Here is a 22,979-nt window from a genome sequence, read left to right on the forward strand (position 1 = left end):
GGGTTTTCAAACCTGTCCTGGAGGCCCCCCCGGCGCTGCATATTTTGTCTCTTTTGTCAGACACAGTCTCTACTAATGAGCTGGTGAGTTAATTGGGTGTGTTAGATGAAGGAGACATACAGACTGTATAGGGCTGGGGGGTCTCCAGGACAGGATGGAAAACCCCTAATAGGGTCCAGTACTAGATGATTCATGTGACAGAGAGTACAGTCAATAATCTGACCAGCAGGTGGCACTAAACCTTTATCTACTTTGGAAAGTACAAGTTAGTAGCTTCACAAACAAATGTAAGCATTTTAGCAATAACAGTACAAATCTAAAATGAATTTGATTTATAAAAACAAATTGATAAATTACTGCAATTCCTGGCATTTGGATAATACATTTTAAATAGCATATTAGCAGTAAATTACTGAAACAGTAAAATAAAGATTGCACTTCTTTTTAAGTATCAATTAAAGTAGATTATTATTTTGTGGGGGAAAAGTGTAAAATAGAAAAAGATGGAAATGTAAAGAATAAGATATGAATTAAATGATGTATGCGTGGTGGGCAAAAAAAAAATTCAGCAACTTATTATGGAAGTGATTGGAATGCTAACAGAAGGTAATAAAGTTTTAACAGGGTAATTTAAATTTAAGTGGAATACATAATAAATTATAAAATAGTCAATTTCGTCTCTTAATGTCGCAAAAGTAAAATAAAAAAAGAAAAGAAACAAGTAACTGTTGTTCAATGGCATTGGATATGGACACATTCCGTGTAGCAGACCACTGAGCCGGGTGAGCCCCACCTCCACATGGATCAACAGCTAACAAACTGATGGATCGCTAAACGTCCAACCGCATCGCGACTCCCATGTCTCGTCTTTCTAACGGCTGTTCTGATTGGGTGGGTCAAGTGTCAATCAAAGAGATAGCCACGTCCCCTTTCTTGACATCAAAACCACTGAGGATAAACTGCAACAGGGGCTAAACATAGGGGGGAAGTGTTTTTTACGTTGTCGGTGATTTAAATGCCCTTTTTTATTTTTTATTTTAAAGAACACATATTTTTTCTTGTCTTTCGGCAACTTTGTTCTCTGTTTTGTGCGGCCGTGTGGGGATGGATGAGATGCGGCCTAGCAGCGCAGCAGCAGCAGCGCACCTCGGCCTCGCCTCGCTCTTTCCCCCGGGATTGCAGGCCATTTATGGGGAATCCAGGCGCCTGTATCCCGATCAGGCGAACCCGCTGCAAGTCACAGCCATTGTGAAGTACTGGTGAGACGTCTGAAGCATTTCTATTTTATGTTTTTGCTTGATATGCACAAATAAAAACAAGTTCAATAAAACAGAAGTTAGTTTAAACTATTTCATAACTAGTTTTTATTATTATAACACTGAGTGGTGATCAAAGAGGACAATCAAATATCAGTCAGCAGAAGCATTATTAATAGGCATATAACAAACTTTCAAGTGTACTCTTCCCATCTCAATGACTCACTTTTTCCTCCTATAATCCTCTTTTCAGGTTAGGGGGTCCAGATCCTCTGGACTACATTAGTATGTACAGAAACATGGGATGTCCTGGACAAGACATACCAGAACATTGGCACTATGTCAGCTTGGGTCTTAGTGATTTGTACGGGGACAACAGAGTTCATGAGTAAGAATGAAAGATTATGAGATGAACAGTTTCATTACATGGCAGTGTTGTTACAACAATACCCAGCTAGTTTAGTTCAACTTGTATTCATATTTACATAATGTACCGTGAGTTTCAGCAGTTGAATTAATTACATTTTTAGTTTTGTGTGAACAGTTGTGTTGATGTAGCTTGGTATTGATTAAATTTAAGATTAATTTTGCTTCTTTATAGATTCACAGGCCAAGAGGGCCCAAGTGGTTTTGGTTTTGAGCTCACATTTCGCTTGAAGAGAGAAGCAGGAGAGACGGGACCCCCTACCTGGCCAGCTGAGCTCATGCAAGGCTTGGCTCGATATGTGTTTCAATCAGGTACTGTACCTGCACCCACTCTTAAAGGGGTCATGGACCGATAAATCAATTTTTCGACATATAGCAGGTCAATGAAGTATAAAAACATCCTGTAAGTTTCGAAACTCAGAACTTTCTTGTTAGTTTAAAAACCGCTTTTATTTGAAACCAAGCTAAGAAAATGACTTGTTTTGGAATGTGCCACTTTATGACGTTTAAGCACCGCCTCTGCCGAAAGTGATGAGCTGTATGCGCTCGCATTTTATTGAGATGGAAACTTTCTATAGGTAAGAAATTGTACATTCAGGAGCTGGTTTTCAACCCCTGCCCTGTGAGTTTATAAATACAACAGCTACATTATATTTCTCAGCAATGAGGTGATAACTTAGCATTTTTTTGTAATTAACCCTTGTGCGTTGTTGGAGAGGTTTTCGTCCACTAGGGGGTAAAGTTGAGTCTTATTTTGGCCAAAACTTTCTCTGTGTTTGAGCTAATGGAATGATATTTGGTGACATCTTATTTTGACCCATATTTTGGGAAAATGCTTTGACATTTTTCAAAAACTCAACGGTACACTGTGGTCTAATTCACTACCCTTTCGGGATGTTCGTGGATGGAAACATCCACTAAATTAAACTGCTGTAAAAATATATCAGATAAATATTTTTTTCAAATTTTTTTTGCATAAATCTATTAATCAACCTCAGTCCTGATCAAAACTACCAAATTTGTAAAAAAATTCCAAGATTTTAACTTTTTAATTACCAAGTTCATAAATGATGTCACTGATTTGGGAAGAAAAAAACACACAAAATTACATATTTTCAATATGTAATTTTATTTCAAATCAACAAGTGATTGTGGACTGGATTTTTTTTTACCTTTTATCACAGTCTTGGGCATGTCAAAGATTAGTAACAAGATTGGCTTTGATGCATTGTTAGTTTTTGTGCAGCATTAGATTTAAATGTTTTCTCCCTTATTTGTTGTTGGTGGCTGTTTTTGCCCCATTGACTTCCATTATAACGACATTTTTTGATTGCAAAGCCATGACACCATATAATCATGCATTCTTGATTGTTTGTGTTTTTCACTTTTGGGAAGAGGTAAAAAAAAATATTTTTACAGTTGATCACTAGGTGGTAGGGCTGCACGATATTGGGAAAAAATGACATTGCGATATTTTATTTTTCTGCGATTATATATTGCGATATTTTTTCTTACAAACAAAAATGGGGTGAGCACACTTACATTCTCATTTTAAATGATTTAAACATCGACACCATCGCGTCAATTGATTAATATGCGGGAGGGAGAGAGAGCAAGACAGCGCTCGTGTTGTTTGAAGACGGCTCGCTCTCTCTCTGTCTCTCTCGCGCGCGCTCTCTCTCTCTGTCTCTCTCGCGCGTGCGCTCTCTCTCTCTGTCTCTCTCGCGCGTGCTCTCTCTCTCTCTGTCTCTCTCGCGCGTGCTCTCTCTCTCTCTCTGTCTCTCTCGCGCGTGCTCTCTCTCTCTGTCTCTCTCGCGCGCGCTCTCTCTGTCTCTCGCGCGCGCTCTCTCTGTCTCTCTCGCGCGCGCGCTCTCTCTCTCTCTCTGTCTCTCTCGCGCACACTCTCTCTCTCTCTGTCTCTCTCGCGCACACTCTCTCTCTCTCTCTGTCTCTCTCTCGCGCGCGCTCTCTCTCTCTCTCTTTGTCTCTCTTGCGCATGCTCTCTCTCTCTCTGTCTCTCTCTGTCTCTCTCGCGCACGCTCACTCTCTGTCTCTCTCGCGCGCTCTCTCTCTCGCGCGTGCTCTCTCTCTCTGTCTCTCTCGCGCGCGCTCTCTCTGTCTCTCGCGCGCGCTCTCTCTCTCTCTCTGTCTCTCTCGCGCGCGCGCGCTCTCTCTCTCTGTCTCTCTCGCGCACACTCTCTCTCTCTCTGTCTCTCGCGCGCGCTCTCTCTCTCTCTCTGTCTCTCTCGCGCGCGCGCTCTCTCTCTCTCTCTGTCTCTCTCGCGCACACTCTCTCTCTCTCTGTCTCTCTCGCGCACACTCTCTCTCTCTCTGTCTCTCTCGCGCACACTCTCTCTCTCTCTGTCTCTCTTGCGCACGCTCTCTCTCTCTCTCTTTGTCTCTCTTGCGCACGCTCTCTCTCTCTCTCTGTCTCTCTCTGTCTCTCTCGCGCACGCTCTCTCTCTGTCTCTCTCGCGCGCTCTCTCTCTCTGTCTCTCTCGCGCACACTCTCTCTCTCTCTCTCTGTCTCTCTCGCGTGCGCGCTCTCTCTCTCTCTCTCTCTGTCTCTCTCTCGCGCGCGCGCTCTCTCTCTCTCTCTCTCTCTCTCTCTCTCTCTCTCTCTCTCTCTCTCACTCTGTGTCTCTCTCGCTATCTCTCTCTCTCTCTGCCCTGTTAAACTTGCATGTGTTTTTCAGTCCTGTCAATGAAAAAACTTTCACTCTATGATGGTTAAGCTGTGCAATTAATCTGCGAATCACATTCGTAAAGGGCCGGGGAGCAGCTGGCCCGTACAGTTAATGAATAACAGATCAACTACGACAGCCTACATCGCACATCCTGCGATGTGACTATCGTGGATTCGTACATCGCGATATCGATGCTTAAACGACACATCGTGCAGCCCTACTAGGTGGGACCATTAACCCTTTAAATAGGCCTGTGCAAAAAAAGGCTTGGTTTCTGGCTTGTATATGGAGTTATATGGAATATAACAGCACATTATAGTGTTTGTGTGTGTGTGAGATTCTTGATTGTTGGTGGTTTTCCCTGTTGGGAAGAGGTAACATTTGTTATTTTTTACAGTTGATCACTAGGTGGGACCATTAACCCTTTAGATAGGCCTGTTTAAAAAAAGGCTTAGTTTCTGGCTTGTATGGAGTTATATGGAGTATAATATCAAATTATAGTGTGTGTGTGTGTGTGTGTGTGTGATAGAGAGAGAGAGAAAGAGAGAAAGAGAGGGTGTGAGAGAGACCTTTGTGCACTTACCTTGATGTACAGTATCTGAAAAAATCTAAATATGCACCTCATGCTCTCAGAACTACATGGAGTAAACAATAAAAAAAGAATTGTTTTTATGCACCTGCTTCCTTTTGATGGTGAAAAGTACAGATGGCCTATATGTGAAATGCTCCTCTTTTCTTGATTGTAAAGCCAGTTTAAAACCTTAAAATCCTGTAAAAAAATCTACTTTGCATCAAATTTATGAACATAATGTATTATGAACCAAAATGCAATACCAACTTCAAATAAGCTGCAGCTCGCTGGAGGGGTCACGCTACATAATCATTTCTAAAACTTTGGTACAAGTCAAGCCCTTTCTCGTGTTGCTTGCTGCTCTTCTCACCATTAAATATCCAGCACGATGGCATGCATGTGTTTAAATCCACGTACTTTGCTTTTATTTAGTCTATTTGCTTATTAAGTCTGACGTCACGTAGCAGCGCTTCCGTGTCCAAACGCTCTGTCAGTTACCACGAGAAAACAACAAAAGGTGCTAATAAAAACTCACAATGTGATAGAATACTAGCGAAAAAGTTATAATATTATCCTTTAACTCCATACCGAAGTACCAGATAGCCAGATAATGAAAATAAAAATATAAAAAAATATATATATAAATTATTTGTGTTTGGGACGCTGTGAGCACGGAGACTGTAGTGTATATCGTAAGTTTGAAAGTGTACAACTTAAATTATCAATATGAATAAACAGTACTCAGGCCATCCTTAAAAATATTTTGGTTTGCAGTAACAGTAATTATTTTTAAAAAAAGGGTCGGTAGATCGGTCTATATTTTTTTTTTTCAAGTTTCAATGTAAAAAAAAAAGTACATTTTTGTGATGTTGATGACGTCGGTATGAATTTAAACAAATTAGCACATCGTGACGTCACTGACTGGGTCTTCAACCCGTGCCTTCGGGCGCATCATTGAAAACCTCATTTTGATGCAGGCTATATAGACCACAAACAAATTTAAATCTTTGTCAAAAACATGTTTATTGCATGAATTTCAGGTGAGAAAAAAATGAGGTACTGTTTTACTTGCATCCACCGCTACATATCAATGCAACCTACAAATGAGAGAACGTTTACTTTGCTTTCTTGGGTTGTCACTTTTGTGAAAAAAATCCTGTTTGATTTGAGTGACGAGTGTTCATTGAATCGATTGTAAAATCGATTTTGCATGTCTAAAGTTTTATACGGCAAATAACACCAAATATAGGTAAATCCACGGACAACAGGCAGGAGGAATGTAAAGATTCAATATATTGGTAAAGACCAATATTTCTGATGATTTATTGGCGTGAAGTTATGTGCAAAATGACAAACAGGAGTTCAACATTTTCGAAAAACAATAAGCAGAGTGGACTGCCATAATGCAAAACATTTACTGCAGGCTTCAACATGGCTGTGTTTACGATTAAATTTCAACAACAACAAAAAAATCGCATAGGCAATTTTCTAAGGCTATCAAAAAATACATTTTTTCGAATATTCGTCGAATTTAAAATAAAAATCCACATTTGAATGCGCATATGAATTTTAGGTGTGCTTTAAGGAAGCTGCCTTATGAGCCCCGGTACGTGTTCCATTCCATGTCGCCGCGCGCACAGCTGTGTTTACACAACTTTCAAAGGCGGACGAGCTCGACACGCAGTATCTGCTTTCTCATCTTTCACCTCGTGTACGCGCACGAGATGCGATGACAATATATGTGTCATTGCATAATTAGGTTATGTTAGCCTATCCAGTTGAAGCCACTTAAAAAAAAAAAATCAATGTGGAGAAGATGTGGTTACATCAAAACTGAAACCAAGCCGTTCACACAGAACGCATATTTCGCGCATCTCATGTTTTTAAATGAAAAATGTATCCTGTGTGACTGGTTTTCCGCCCTTTTGATTTATTTAACAATGCATGCATACATGTTGCTGTTTTGTTTATAGTTCTTTAAGCAACTTAATTAATAATAATTGGTTCATAAACATTATTTTAAATATTATGTTTTTTCACAGTCATGTATTCTAATGCTTTGAATAAACATGCGTATTAGTTTGCTTGATGCGCTATCTTGAGCCTCAAAAGAGAAGCAAAAAGCTTTTCTTCACCATAACTGAAATTATGCATTTAAAATTCGAATACAATTCGAATTTTGATCATATTTAAGTAAAAAATTTGAATTTAGTTTTTTCAGCTATTTTGACAGCCCTAGGCGATTCAAGAACGAAACTGTATGAGACTGAATACCGGCTGAATTCACATTTCTGTTGTAAAAAGAGAAACATTGTGCAGAAGTATTATTTGCTGTTATGCGTGTTTGTCCGAAGCTGCAGTTGCTGTGTGACGCCTGTTCAAAAAAAAAAAAAAAAAACCTGGTCGCTCTCCGAGAAAAGGTCGTTAAAATCATTTTCTTATTTTCGTTTTCGAAACTTGTGTTGGTTGATTCGTGCTTGATTCGTGCAATAGATTTTCGAACATAAAGTGACAGTCGACACGGTCACGGTTTTAGAGTAGAGAGGAGAAGGGATGAGAAAAGATCTGGGCACAGTTTTTCCAGAACTTTGTGCCAAGTTAAAGCGGTGTCGATCTGTTTTAATGAATTTTTTTAGATGTATTATGGTGCCCGAACCCGTATGACTTTGAACAGTGACCGCGAACATTTAGTTTACTGCAGCCGCAGCCATCATTACCAAGCGCGAACCATTGACTCTGACAGTGAGTGAGAGTATGAGACGAAGGGAATGCACAGGCCACAGTGTGACATCCGTGTGAACACAGATGACATCAAGGGTTTTTTTTTTAATTAAAGAAGATAGCCTTCATTTGTATGTAGGCCAAGGCAATTTATATATTTACAATACTTACTTAAATATAATTAATAGTAGGCTATTTTATTGCGTTTGTATTAGTTGTTTGAAGAGTAAAAAAAAAAATTGGTCGGTCTTAATGCAAATATACAATCGGCAAGTCGGTCGGACTAAAAGCAAAAAACAAAAAAACAATTGAGTCGGTGCTAAATTGACAGAGTCGGTCGGGTTACGGCAAACAAGAATATTTTTAAGGATGGCCTCATAAACGGCTGCTGAGGTCATATTCTCAAGTGAAGCGAGTTGAGGCCTGGACCCAGAAACAGCGCTTCTTACGTCATCACTTAACAACCGAATACTTACACCACCATTAAAAGGCAGCAGGTGCATAAATACACTTTTGTTTACTCCATGTGGTTCTGAGAGCTGAGGTGTACATTGTGATTTTCTGAAATACATTACGGTAAGTGCGCAAAGGTCTCTCTCACACACACTCTCTCTCTCTTTCTCACACACACACACACACACATAAACACTCAATATAATATGCTGTTATACTCCATATAGCTTCATATACAAGTCAGAAACTATGTTTTTTTGCACAGGCCTATCTAAATGGTTAATGGTCCCACCTAGTGATCAACTGTAAAAATAACAAATGTTACCTCTTCCCAACAGGGAAAACCACCAACAATCAAGAATCTCACACACACACAAACACTATAATTTGCTGTTATACTCCATATACAAGCCAGAAACTAAGCCTTTTTTTGCACAGGCCTATCTAAAGGGTTAATGGTCCCACCTAGTGATCAACTGTAAAAATAACAAATTTTACCTCTTCCCAAAAGGGAAAACCACAAACAATCAAGAATGCATGATTACATGGTGTCATGGCTTTGCAATCAAAAAATGTCGTTATAATGGAAGTCAATGGGGCAAAAACAGCCACCAACAACAAATTAGGGAGAAAAGAATTAAATCTAACTCTAATGTTGACTAGAGTAGATCCAACAGTAATGTTGCAATACATAAGTGTGAGTAAACATGCCAATTGACTTATGTTGTTTTCTGGGTACTTCACAGCAGTGTCCATCTGTTATTTTAATAAGCAAAACTGTTAGCCAATCACAGCAGTGGGCTTTACTTCTGAGTCTTGAATGTGCCCCGCTTAAAAAAAATAAAAAAGGACTGTTCTGCAAATAGGCTCAAAAACAGGATAGAAAGTAGCTTATTACTTCTAAATTATGATGCTATTCATATATATATATATATATATATATATATATATATATATATATATATGTATATGTATATATATGTATATGTATATATATGTATATGTATATATATGTATATGTATATATATGTATATATATGTATATGTATATGTATATATATAAAATCACACTTACTCTATAAGTGAACCTCAGAGAACGTTAAATTAAAATAATTTAAAAAATGCAGTTCACGACCCCTTTAAGGTGTAAGAGTTTTATCATTTCTGGAAGCATTCCTTCTGTAATTTCAAAACAGTGGAGCAGCTGTTGTTTTCAGCTTTAACAGATTTAAAGTTAATTAATATAATTGGTCTAAAAGGGCTCTTTAAAAGGGATTGTATTATATAATTCAATTTTCCCCTAGAATACTATTCCATAATAAATATCTAAATATATATGGGCTGTTTTTGCAGACTGTGTCATTCTGCTGTATTTTAGTTGCTTTATTGATTGGAAGTGCAAACAATCCACATACAGATAGGGCTGGGATAAACGATTATTTTTTAAACAATTAATCTAGCGATTATTTTTTCGATGCATCGATTAATCTAACGATTAATTTTTCAGACCGATTTGATTTCGATTATCTCCCCATTAATTGACTACTAACAATTTATACATGTTGATTTACATATCTAAATGAAAAAAACATCAATTCCTTAACATTGCAATATATGTTTATTGCTCTTAAAATTACAAAATAAAAGACTGACTAAGAATGCATTACTTTGCACTTGTATAGAGACAGCATTCAATGAAACCTTGAAAACACATAGCTTACTGAAACAAGCTTACTGAACACATAGGGCCTAGCTTACTGAAAAAAGAAGTTCTTTCAGATGAAAATAACAACAACTTGATGTCTAGCGTTCAATAAAAAAAGGTCACCCAAAATACTTGTTTAGAGTAATTGAAAGAATACAGTATGTAAATGTAAACTTGAGGGCTTTAAGCTAATACAGAGAGTGTTTTTACAAAAAAAAAAAATTTACAGTGGGAGCCAGCAGCCTGTCATGGAGAAAAAAAATCTCCGAATGCTCCACGTGAAACTTTGGCGTTCCGTCCTTTTGCTATCGTGTCTAATGATTTTGGTTAATATGCACAAGGGAGGGAGAGAGCAAGAAGCGCTGGTGTAGTTTGAAGACTGTGAGTGCGCGAGCACGCGTGAAACTTTGGTGTTTCGCCCTTTTTCTATCGTGTTTAATGATTTTGGTTAATATGCACAAGGGAGGGAGAGAGCAAGAAGCGCTCGTGTAGTTTGAAGACTGTGAGTTCGCGAGCGCGCGTGAAACTTTGGCGTTCCGCCCTTTTTCTATCGTGTCTAATGATTTTGATTAATATGCACAAGGGAGGGAGAGAGCAAGAAGCGCTCGTGTTGTTTGAAGACTGTGTGTGCGCGCGCAGCCGGGGCTATCTCTCGTACGCGCCCTGTCACTGTCACTCATCGATCAAATAAGGCTTTGACAGCCGCCAAAAAAAAGATCAATGCAGAAAAACCCCTGGATTGGTTATATAACGTTGGACAGAATGTTGATCCGGCCATCGCGTATATTCAGCGCACATAAGGTAAATGTTTTGCAAACGTTTTTTAGAGAAATAAAAACAGGTCGACGAATCGATGCGCATATTTTGCGTCGACGTATTTTTTGCGTCGACGTCATCGATGACCTCGACGCGTTGTCCCAGCCCTACATACAGACTTTTCTTAGTGTTTTTAGTGTACAAATAGCAGATTTCTCCCATAGGAGGTATCTATGTCTATATTCTGTTGCATGTACTGTATGCAATAACCTAGAGTTGTCAGACTAAAATTAAACTTAATTTCAATTGAAAGTATGCAGATCTCTCAGACAAATCATTTGCTCTGCGACAGAAAACACATTCTGTAGCGGCGATCACATTTCGTGGCACAGTCCGTTGGACAACAGTGAGTCTAGAATCCAGCATATGTTACTCACGGAGGACCCCCAGATGCTGCCAGTGCAGACCCCCTTTGGTCACGTCAGCTTCCTTCAGGTCAGGCACAACATGCCAGCAGTTTCAATAAAGTGGTTGAATATAGGGTAATATAAAGTCCACATTTATTTAGTTCTCTTATTTGTTTCTTTAGCCATTGAGATAATTTACAGACATGTTTAAACAGCCATGTAGATTCAGCTGTGCCTCTGTACATTTGAAATTCATCACTTATTAACCTTGTCCTCCTGTGCATGCGTCTCCTTGTGATCGGTGTAAATTAAGTTTTTCCTTCTGTGCTCATCAGATTGTGGGTGTTTGCACAGAGGAGCTGCAGGCAGCGCAGCAGTGGAACGGTCAAGGCATTCTGGACCTGCTGAGAGGAGTGCACATGTGAGTAATCCCACAGCCAGCCATGAGACAGGCCAAGGACATGTTCGTGCTCAACTGGTGGGAAAACTGCATTAAAGAAACTTCTGGATTGATTTAACCAGCTGAGAAAATAAATTAATGCCCTTGATTTATTACTTCGTCTCTATGGGATTTATGGATTGGTGATGTTATAAGTTTGTGTTAAATTTCCTGTAAGCAAATGCAAGAATATGGGTGTTATGTTCCTAATTCATGTCTCTTTTCCACTATTGCTGAGGCATTGTGGGAACTGTAGATAAGAGCAGTGTACTTTGAATGCTGTTACTCTGTAAGAAGTGGGTCAGGAGCTTTCATTTGCATTGAGATGCTTTGTGCTGTTCTTGTTTTTCCTTTATTCTGAAATGGGTCTTGTTTCATCGTTTTGTTTGCAGCGCTGGCGGTCCATGGTTAATCACTGACATGAGAAGAGGGGAAACTATTTTTGAGATTGATCCACATATGCAAGTAAGGTTTTCTGAAGTTTGCATGTTGTTGAAAGGAACAGTTCACCCACCAACGAAAATGCTCTTATTAACCCACCTCTGTATTGTTCCTAAATGGCTTTTTTGTTATTTTTTATGTGGAACACAAAAGAGATATTTTCAAGAACTTACATGTTCGTCTTTACCATATGACAACTGTCAAACATTCTAATATGCTGATTTGGTGCTCAAGAAACATTTTTATTAGAAGTATTCTAATAAGTATTAATTTTGAAAAGAGGTTTCTGTCATTGCTAAAAGTTAACTTTTGAAAAACTGATGTTTATAACACAGTTAAATGCAAGCTATAGCAGTTCTAAAAATGAATATCCATTTTTCATTACTGACCATAGCATCATAATTATTTGCTTATCTATATCAGCCAGAATTTTTATATCAGTGCAATTGCTAATTTTTCGGTGAATTATTCCTTAAAATTAAGAGCTTTGTTAACAGTGTGGCCCGTTTAGATACTTACTTTTTATTTATTTATCCAAGCTAAACTTGTCATGTCCTTTAAATATTTTGCACCTATGCCCTCTTTTTTAACACATTTAACCTCTCTCAAGTAATGAATGATAATTATGTCTGCCGATTAAGGTCATCTGTTATAACTCATACTGTGATGCTTCAGGAGTGATGGGAAAAGATGGGGTATAATTAAGTCTGTGGCTTTTAAACTCAACCCCTCCACCTGCTGTTAGTCCTCTGACCCCTCCTTCTCTGCGCTGAGATGGACACATGTCCAGCCAGGCTGATCTCCTGCTGATTAGTGCGTGTGTTGATTGCTCATCCCAAGCAGGAGCGAGTGGATAAGGGCATAGAGACGGATGGCTCTAACCTGAGCGGGGTCAGTGCCAAGTGTGCCTGGGATGACTTGAGCCGACCTCCCGAGGATGAGGACGACAGCAGGAGCATTTGCATTGGGTCACAGCCACGCAGGCTGTCGGACAAAGGTGATGGGTGCTAAGGACAAGCGCAGCCAAATTTAAAAACGAGACACCAAACTCTCTATGCTTCAGAGATTTTTTATTGTCCCAAATTATGATGTTGTTGTCATGAGTATTTGTGTATTGTTCATACAGACACTGAACAGATTAGAGAGGCCCTGAGGAAGGGACTGGAGATTAACAGCAAGTCTGTCCTGCCTCCCATCAGCAGCCAGAGGCACAGTCACGAACGGCCACAGTAAGTCCTGCTCTTTTCACGACAATCAACGCTTCAGGACTGAGTGATTATACTGGTCAAGTGGAAGTATGGTTTACCATTGCTGTGACCATAATTATGGTAGTTGCAGGTTGAAGAGATTGTTTATAGGACACCAAACTGCTTTGGTTTGCTATGCCACCTGTTTGGGACAGGATGGCATCATTATGGTTTATGGCTAGGAGACAAAAGTTGTTTGGTGCCAGGACTGGGTGTTCTGACTGTATATACATTGTGTGTCGCCAGGTAGAGATTTTGCCATATTGTTAATTGCACAGGGATGCACAATTAATCACGTAAATGGTCTCGATTGTGATAATTATGATTAGTCTATAAATTAGTCTAGTTAAATTAGCCTATAAATTAGTCTAGTTAAACTGGCTTTTTAAATTATTTTATACTGTTTTTCTGGGGTTCACTTATGACGTTCATGTTGTTTTTACATTCAAAAACATCAAAAACAAGAAATAATAGGCTATTTTCTAAACTGGTTTTGGGGCCGGCTCGGGAAATGCTCTTTTTTTATGGGCATGACACATTGAAGACTTGGAAGTAAACACCCACTGCTATGATTGGATTATAAATTATTATTATTATTATTATTATTATTATTATTATTGCATAATAAACTAACTTTCTGTGTGTCTTTTTGACAAGCTACGTCCTTCATAGTTGGAGCCCTCTATGACTTTGGTTAGACACGTACACATAATGAGGACATATCAAGCAATTGCTAACAAAACAATAGTGACACACTGTATAAGTATTTTTTACTCTCATAAGTGTGCTGCGCCATTCCTGTCGGATCCAATATAGACGGCACAGCAATGCTTTTTAGTCTCTGCAAATCCAGCGTCGACCCGTGTCTTGTCTACAAAGGAATCCATGGTGAAATGAAGCAAACAAAGACTTAATATTATACTCACGTGAGCTGAAACTTCATTAAAAATAAAGTTCAACCACGCATTCCTAGTATTTGAATCACAATCAGGCACTGCACAATATTTTGAGATTTTCAGCGGCATGAATATTGCTTGGTTGCTCTATCTGGTTGAGCATCATTTCCCTACTATGTCTTATTCTGTGGGGGTGCTGTTTAACCCATTCCAGGATCTTGCTTTTGCTGGGCCTGATGTCAATTTAAGCTTTCTATAAGAAGGACATTTTCTGTTCGGAAACTTTTTCTTTTCTATTAGTACGATGATCTCCTCTATATCAAAAGCTCAAGTAAAAGTTGTTTTCTCAATTAATGACTCTTAAATATTGTTATTGGTGAAAACTCATTAGGACTGCTTGCAGTTATTAAACAAAAACAAACGGTCCTAATGAGTTTTCGTCATTCATAGATTTCACTTGGTGACACAAAAAATAATGCTTAGACATCAGTGTAAACCGCACACAAACACCCAATGCATACTGCAAGAGAGCAATGTGATAAAATGCTGCAAAATTAACTGATCCTGATATATACTGTTGTGTGATGCAGTAAGGTTTTAGACATGCCGCCCACCCCTATTTGGTGCACAGTTGAAAAATGGCTTTTAAACAGGCCTGCAATTTTAAACAGGCCTGCAATTTTTAGGAATCAATTTCATGAACTTTGGTTGGTTCAGCTTAACTGCTATATATATCAAAATCACTATTGGTCTGACAGCGGCTCAGAAGCCTGTCCAATATGTGGATAATTACCTGCAAGTATTTTTCAGACAAAGCCTGTCCCTTCAGTCTCTGTCCTCATGAGTGCCGACTCTTGCCAGCCGGCCTGCTGTAGCTCACAGAAGTAGCTTCGAGTACCAATGGTCTGCCAGTACAAATGTGCTTTTGACTCATGATTATTTGCACTATTAGACTTGCCTATAATTAGGTCTGTGATGGTAGCAGTAAGCTGGGGTGACTGTTTTAAGCACTCCATCCTCATCTCATTAAACGCTATGCAATCCAGATCATCTTAGTGCATGGTTTGTCTGAGTTAATCTTTCTATCCTGTTGTCTGTGGCCCCTTGTTTTGCTCACAGTCCCCTGCTACTTGTAGCCCAGCCAGATATTCAGACATACATCCTGGAGCACAGCCTGACAGCCCGCTGAAACTGGTTGTGTTGCATGTTCCAAATAATCATGATGAAAAACCTAATGCTGAATTGAAGTGATATACAATGACAGTTTCCTTATAAAGATCTGCACTTCTGTACATACTTTCTTAATGGAGAGGAAAAAGATTTCGGGCTTCTGCGATGACAGATTCATAAAGAATTTAACCATTCTTATGCAGATTCCTCTTAACGATTCCAGTTTTATTAACAATTCTTTAACAAAGCTGTTGTATTGAATTTCCAGTTTGTCATGACTAAAGTAATGACTTGCAGTTTCAGTATTTGATTAATTTACATACCCCCTCCCATTGATTCATACATGATTTGTTGTACTATAAAGAACTGGATCATAAGATTAATTATTTGGAGAATCTTACTACTTTAGTCAGCAATGTATGTTTCGAGCAATAGATTTCAGCAGCAGTGCAAGTTATAGAACCATTAATAGAACCAGGCTTGATGAAAATGATTCAAATCCTGTATGCAATTTTATCTGACTTATTTGTACCTATTTTTAATAAAGCAGTCAGTTATCATTATGGACACAGTTGTTAATCAGTTGCTCAAGCTGTGTTTGCCACACTTGTTCCACTCATGCATCGGTCTCAACATCTTGCTTAAAATACCTTATAGTAGCAACTGAATTAGCAGAATTACAAATAATATGTGGATGCATTTAAAGGAGTGATCCCAATCTATTTTAAAGAGGGAAAGTTAAAAGTGTCTTTGAAAATAAAAAAATTTATTTGCCATGTGGCAGTAGTGGTAAATGCATTTATTCACTTCACTGTGGTACAAATCTGCCCCTAATTTCTCCATAGACAATCAGTTGGACATTTCCAGACCCAGCAGATATCAAGGTAAGAGCCAACTATGAGTGAAACTGAAACTATTTCTCCAACAAATTGTCTATGGAGACTATTCTTCTTCTTTATTCCACATTGAAAATGGGTGTTCAGTAGTGTCTACAAGTTACTTTTTTTTGTTTGAAAAATACGGAAACACAAAACTCTGCTCTGCAGTATTTGTTTACTAAGTTCTCAAAAAGTATTTAAACATTTAAGCTACAAATGTATGAATATCATTGCATCAGTATTTGGAACATTTCTGGTAGTTTAACATTATGGTATTGTGTTCATAGTTAATGTGTTTTAATGTGGTCATAGCATGTTTATCTAATTAATTTACATTAATAATGCTGAATGTGGATTGAGTGCCCAAATATTCAAACTGGGCACTTGGACACAAATTGGGCACCCTCATTCTTTTTTTTTCCCCTTATTTATATTTTCCCCTCTTCTGTTATCTCAGGAGCCGTAAGGGCAGTCTAGAAAGTGAGAGCTCAGCTGCTATTGTCCCTCATGAGTTGGTGCGAACACGACAGCTGGAAAGCGTGCATCTGAAGTTCAACCAGGAGTCTGGGACTCTTCTCCCACTGTGTCTCAGGTAGGGCAGAACTCTGTAGGGAATGTACTTGTGTACATAAGTGTCTTTTGCCATATGTTTTCTTGAAATTCACTTGGGTCAGAAATAAACTTTTCCATTAATCAATTCAAATTTTGTTCGACTGGCTGCTAGAGACTTTCTCCAAAAAGGTGTCAATCCCATAGACCCCCCCCCCCCCATGTTAAAATGCCCAGCTTTACAGCAGAAACAAATGTTTACAGTCTGTTACAAAGAGTGGTTTTGATATATACAGCTAATTTTGCCTGTGAGGGGGTGAATTTTTTTATAAGCTCAGCCGTTTAAATTATATTAAGCCTCAAAGCTTGCATTATTAAGGGTGAGGCCACTTGAGTGACAGGTGGATTACGCTGTCACCACTGTCGAGCTTGATGGGCGTTGTTTCAACAATCAGCTCCACGTCCCAGCTCTTTGCTCATTTTTGATTATCGAGGGGTGATGCTGCAAAGATGATGACGGCCGGCTCCGCCCACTTTAGGATTAAAAAATGCTATTCATAAACCAAAGGGTGATGTCAGGGACACTACGTCCATGTTTTTTTTTACAGTCTATGTTCATAATGCTCAGTGCTGCAAAAGACACGTAAAAGAAACCTAATGCAACATGAGCAGAGCACAGTAGGTAGTCAACCAAAATGCCTATTACCGCCACAAGTACTAAAACTTAGTCACATGTGAAACTCGTTTGCAAGATCACTACCAGGTGGCGCAAAGGGGCGGTTGGCACCACTGCTCAAAGTTGGAACTGTGACATTTTTACTTATAAAGATATCAACTATTAAAATAAACCAGTAATATTACAATAATAAGGTAAGAAAGCATTATGACATTTAATCTTGAATAATTATTGTTTAATGTTCCAGCTACTTGACCATTGTTGCGTGAAATATTACAGTGACAGCAGTGCTTGAAGTGTCCTTACTTTTTTAATGTACAGTACCCACCAGTATTTTAGATTAGCAGTTTAAATGTTTAACTTGCATTTAACAATTTGTTGATGCATTCCCTTATCTGCCCTTTTTTGACACAAAGATCAAAATAGGTTCATTTGTATTAATTAAAACGTTTTAAAATAATAATTAAACCATGTTTTAAACATTATGACTATTACTACCACTAATAATAATAGGCATTATACATATCTTTTACTTATTAGATTTATTAGCTATTCACGATGTTAATTAGGTGAATTAGACAACATCATACAACTTAAGAATTTTGTCTTTTACATATCTGATGGCTGAGGACTGTTTCAAACTTACAGAGCAGGTTTAGGCAAAGTGTCTGTTTCAGGATAAATGCTTTTGGAGTGCAACGGCATATACAGTATTATATACAATATAATAGCCAATGTTTCTTTTTGTTTCATGAGAGAGAAAGACAGAGAGAGACAGAAAATGGCAAAAAGAAATGCGTGTCTGTGAGAGAGACAGAAACTTTTGGTCCAAATTTATGATATGCTGCTTTGTACTATTTTCATTTTGCACTGTTTTAACTGTTGCACAGCAATGTTGCAGTTCCTTTGGCATTACAGATGTAAAAACATATCGCAGTAATAAGATTGCTGTATTTCTCAATTTACATCAAATCTCACAGGGAATACATGCAATACCTGCAATAAAACTGTCCTGAGACTTGATGTAATCAGTTTAAGTTTCATTATTCTTCTTTAAAAAAAAAATTAGTTATTATTTTAATTTTACTTTTGGTCATTTTAGTTTTAACCTCTAATAGCCTACTAAAGCTACTTATTAGCTGAGGTTAATAATATAGATATATAGAACTGATGTATTGTTTGCATAAGGTATTCTCACAGTAATTGATTAATATATTTCTATAATCGTTATAGGAAAAAAATGTTCAGGGGCCTTTTAAATGTATACCAAACATATTCAGCAAACTTTTTTTGGTCACACTTTATTTTAGGGTCCAATTCTCACTATTAACTAACCATTAACTATGACCTTTGCCTCAATTAACTCCTTATTTGCTGCTTATTAATAGTTTATAAGGTAGTTGTTAAGTTTAGGGTATTGGGTAGGATTATGGATGTTATGCATTATACATATTTTATAAGCACTAATAAACAGCCAATATGTTAATAATAGATATGCTAATAAGCAACTAGTTATTAGTGTGAATTGGACCCTGTATTAAAGTGTTACCCTTTTTTTTTTGCTCATTTTTTTATGCACGTTAAAATGTACGAAAATTGTATGAAAGCAAGTAAAGAAGGCCCCTTTTAAAATCACTGAAGTTGTCAATTATTTAAGTTTATTACATGGCTCTGTGGAATACTTGATTCTGATTGGTCAGTCGTGACATTCCGAGGTATGTTATCCCTGAATAAAAACCGGTAAAAGCTAATAAAAACAGGCTCATCTGTGTAACATCAGTCGCCGCTGTACTCTTACTTGAACTATTTTTCTTGGTGGAAGCTTTGCATTTGTTTAGCTAATAAAATATTAAAACTCGATTCAAAATGGTGTACTATTATTTATGTATGTCATCCTGGTATCGTGGACTCGCTCTCGTTTCATTCAAACGTAGCTCCTTCGCTTCGCGTCGGAGTCCTGATCACCCTGTCAGGGTTTATTCTGAGAGATCAACTGGATGGATGTACATTATCCCTTACATAATTAATGAAGCTAACTGTACTATGATTCTCTTATTTACACCGTGCGTGCACTTTGTTGAGTATAAAGAGAGAACCTGTGAGTTTAATCGTGAGGATATTATATTAATCCATCCCTTGTTTTCAGTTTCATTGAATTGGCTAAATCATTTTTAAATCAATTTTCACAAGGTCATGTCATTCTCTGTCAAAATAGAAGAACAAATAACACACAGAAATACATGCCGTTTTATTAAAAAAAAGTTATTTGTGACAAATATTAAGTAATGTGTAAATATTGACATTTTAGTAGCCTATATAAATCCATATTGAACAGGCAGACACTTTTATTGCTGCGATGCAAAGTAAACAACCTATTCTTTATTTTAAGATAATATAGCACAACTTTTTTTTCACATTTCACTTTAATCCTGACAGTCTTAAGATATTTAGTTTAATTGTGTAAGGGCATTTTTGCCTCCTTAACTTGAAATTTTAGAATTTTTGTTTATTTTGGTGGTGCTTTTTTTTTAACTGGTTTGCTGATTTGCACTTTATTCATATTACAGTATATTTTAGTTTTACAAACATTCTCACTGAAATGCTAACAGCTCTGAATTTGCTGGCACTGAAAGAGTGGGATATGAGTTTTATGTAATCTTGTTTGGACAGAAACAGAGACAAGGCTCACAGAGATGCCTTCGTTTAAATGAGAGCAGGGAGAAAGTGAACATCAGGTTACTTATAGTTTTAGCCTTTAATATTTCCCACTTGTGTTAACAAAACTTGTCCGTGTAAATTATTAATTATTTTTATTATTTATTATTTCCTTTTCTTGTAGAGGTCGTCTGCTTCATGGCCGACATTTCACATATAAAAGCATTAATGGAGACACCGCAATCACCTTCGTATCCACCGGGGTAGAAGGCGCCTTTGCCACAGAAGAGCATCCGTATGCTGCACATGGACCATGGCTACAGGTAACAGTCATGCATTACTATTACATCGCTTGAAGGAATAGTTTACCCAGAAATGAACATTTAGGCAATCCAAGATGTAAATGGGCTTGTTTCTTCAGCTGTACAGATTTGGAGAAATTGAGCTTTACATCACTTGCTGACCAATGGATCCTCTGCAGTGAATGGGTGCCATCAGAAAGAGAGTCTAAACGGCTGATAAAAACAATAATCCACACAACTCCAGTCTTATCAGTTAACGTCTTGCGCAGAGAAAAGTCAGGATGCTTCCAGCTAAAATACAAGTCCTCTATCCATAACATTGCTTTCTCCAGTGAAACCCATTCACCGCAGAGGATTCATTAGTGAGCAAATTATATAATACTAAACTTCTCCAAATCTGTTGTGATGAACAAACAATTTTTGGGTGAATGATTTTTGAAGTTCAGTTCCTTTCCATGTGTGTGTGACTTCTGATCTCCTCAACTTAGATACTGCTTACTGAGGAGTTTGTAGTGCAGATGCTAGCTGACATTCAGGATTTGAGCACCCGTGAAGTGGTATGATTTTACACCTCCTGTTAAAGTGTTTTACTGATTTTATAAACTGTTGAATGTTTTTAACAAACTGTATATCTCTTTACCCTCTCATCCAGTCTAAGCTGCCTAAGGAGTACAGCTGGCCCGATAAGAAGCTAAAGATCTCTGTCCTACCAGACACAGTGTTTGACAGCCCACTGCAATAAGACTTGGAGCTCACTGTCCCTGATTACAAACCCACATCTACACAAAGAAGCTAAACTCTTTTGCCTGGCTCATGTGCCTACAGATGGCTGAAGGAAACAGACGCTTCCCTTTTTCTCAGAGAGCATCGTAGATAATTGCACGAACATTTTTTACATATAGAACATTTGGTATTGTCTGTTATACCACTTGTTTTTGCATTGGACTACCTATTCACTCTTAAGGAAAAAATAGTGTATATTTTTTGTATTAAAGTGTATAAATAGTTTTTCTGGTCTTGGCTTCAAAAAACATGTATTTGTCTGTGAACAAGGTGCAAGTAATGCTGCCTTTATTCACCTTAGAATGGACTGAAGTTTAATTTGTCTAAATCCTGCTTGTAATGTGAAGGTAAGCATACAAAGGAATATGCCCTTGTTTATCAAAAAAATATTAATAATACTTGAGTCTGAGTATCTGGTTTTATTGATTTGCATATATAAAATTAGTTGTGCCTATTTAAGGTTGATGATATTTCATGAGGTCTTCATTTAGTTGTAAAACAATAGGTGGTTAGTTCACCTACACAATACCAAAGCTTGTACAGTATGGGTGTTTTCTAAGCCCCATTCCTAACTACTTTGCTTGTATTGAACTTCCTTTTATTTGACTCTATGATTGCATTCCAAGCCTCTTTATAGGGAAGCAAACTAACTGGTTCCTGGACAGCAATCTATTTTGTAGAATGTGCATTTGTTATTTTTGGGATATGTGCTCAATAATATAGGTCAACGTGTAAAAAAAGAACCTCTATTATTAGTGTTTTTTTAAAGATGAATTTACTTAGCGTACTGGCATTTTTATATTCTGGAGAATCACTACATTGCCTATGGTTTTGTTACCCTAAAGTGCATTAAAGTTATTTACATAAATCAGGGTGTGCCTGTTGAATTTAGTTACACAACCTGAAAAAAAAAAAAAAACGTAAAATTTATTTTTACACTACATTTTTTTTTTTTTTGTAAATCGAGTAAAATGAAGACTATGGTTAACATTAAGAGACTGACTGTTGAAAATTACATGTACCGACTCCTCAAACCTAAATTCTTCTTTGGTGTGTCGTCATCAAATGTCCAACTCAGTAGAACTCAGCCACGTTCTCATCTCAGGTCCCACGTCGAAGAGGCCGGCCTCCGACGGTGGTTTATACAGTGGATAGGTGGTGATTATGTGCTCAGCGGTCTGCTCTGGCTCCCCACACTCACACACTGCTCTGTCCTCCAGGCCCCACTTCCTCATCGATGCTTTGTAACGTCCAACCCCAGTTCGCAGGCGGTTTAGCAGAGTCCATTGCCGGCGTGGCAGATCCTCTCCTTCAAGAGCGCCTCCAGGGTCATAGATGTAACGGTGGATTCGTGAGGGCCCTACTGACTCCCACTCCTGCTTCCAGGCTGCCTCGAGCCATGCCTCTGTAGACAGGTCCTCAGGGATGGACCTGAGCAGGTCTTGTGCCGCCTTGTTGTACAGGTGGCGGGACTTCAGTCTATGAGGAGGCAGTGCTGTTGTGGTGGTATTGTGCAGGATATGCCAGTTGTATCTTTGGGCTTTCCTTGCAAGAGCGAGGGTAGTAGCCTCTCGTCGGAGGCCGGCCGGGGCAATTCCCGCTAATGTTGGCAGATGGTAGACGGGTAGATTTCAGGCAGCCAGTTATAGTCCGAAGGGCGGTGTTTATGGCAATGTCGACTTTCCTGGCGTGTGGGCTTCTGCACCAGGCTGGGGCACAGTATTCAGCTGTGGAGAAGACGAGAGCTACTGTTGATATTCGAAGCACCTTGGCAGTTGCACCCCAGCTAGTGCCAGCGAGATGTCGAATTATTGCGACCCTTGATGACACTTTGGCCGTCACTTCTTCAAGGTGTTGTTTGAATGTTAGAGATCTATCCAGGCGTACGCCAAGGTACCATGGGGCTTGCTGGAACTCAAGGCGCTTGTTATTAACGAATATGTCCAGTTCCCGTCTGGCCT

The 22,979-nt window shown here is 38.4% G+C and overlaps 1 protein-coding gene across 4 annotated transcripts; it reads left to right on the plus strand.

Annotated features, from left to right (window-relative positions):
• Window positions 1–944: 944 nt before the first annotated feature.
• LOC132110803 (suppressor of fused homolog) lies at window positions 945–21,243 on the plus strand. Of its 4 annotated transcripts, none has more exons than XM_059517768.1 (13): window positions 945–1,259; window positions 1,510–1,644; window positions 1,858–1,994; window positions 10,928–11,070; window positions 11,318–11,403; window positions 11,814–11,886; window positions 12,706–12,859; window positions 12,989–13,091; window positions 16,021–16,059; window positions 16,511–16,645; window positions 20,118–20,256; window positions 20,724–20,792; window positions 20,888–21,243. In XM_059517768.1, the coding sequence occupies exons 1-13, from the start codon at window positions 1,105–1,107 to the stop codon at window positions 20,975–20,977; spliced, it is 1,458 nt and encodes a 485-aa protein (XP_059373751.1). In that variant the 5' UTR covers window positions 945–1,104; the 3' UTR covers window positions 20,978–21,243. The 4 variants fall into 4 exon arrangements, with proteins under 4 accessions (XP_059373751.1, XP_059373750.1, XP_059373755.1 ...); XM_059517767.1 differs by having other exon boundaries at window positions 946–1,259; window positions 12,703–12,859; XM_059517772.1 differs by lacking the exon at window positions 16,021–16,059 and having other exon boundaries at window positions 946–1,259.
• Window positions 21,244–22,979: the final 1,736 nt, after the last annotated feature.

This window comes from Carassius carassius, chromosome 30, assembly GCF_963082965.1.
Source record: "Carassius carassius chromosome 30, fCarCar2.1, whole genome shotgun sequence".
NCBI lineage: Eukaryota > Metazoa > Chordata > Actinopteri > Cypriniformes > Cyprinidae > Carassius > Carassius carassius.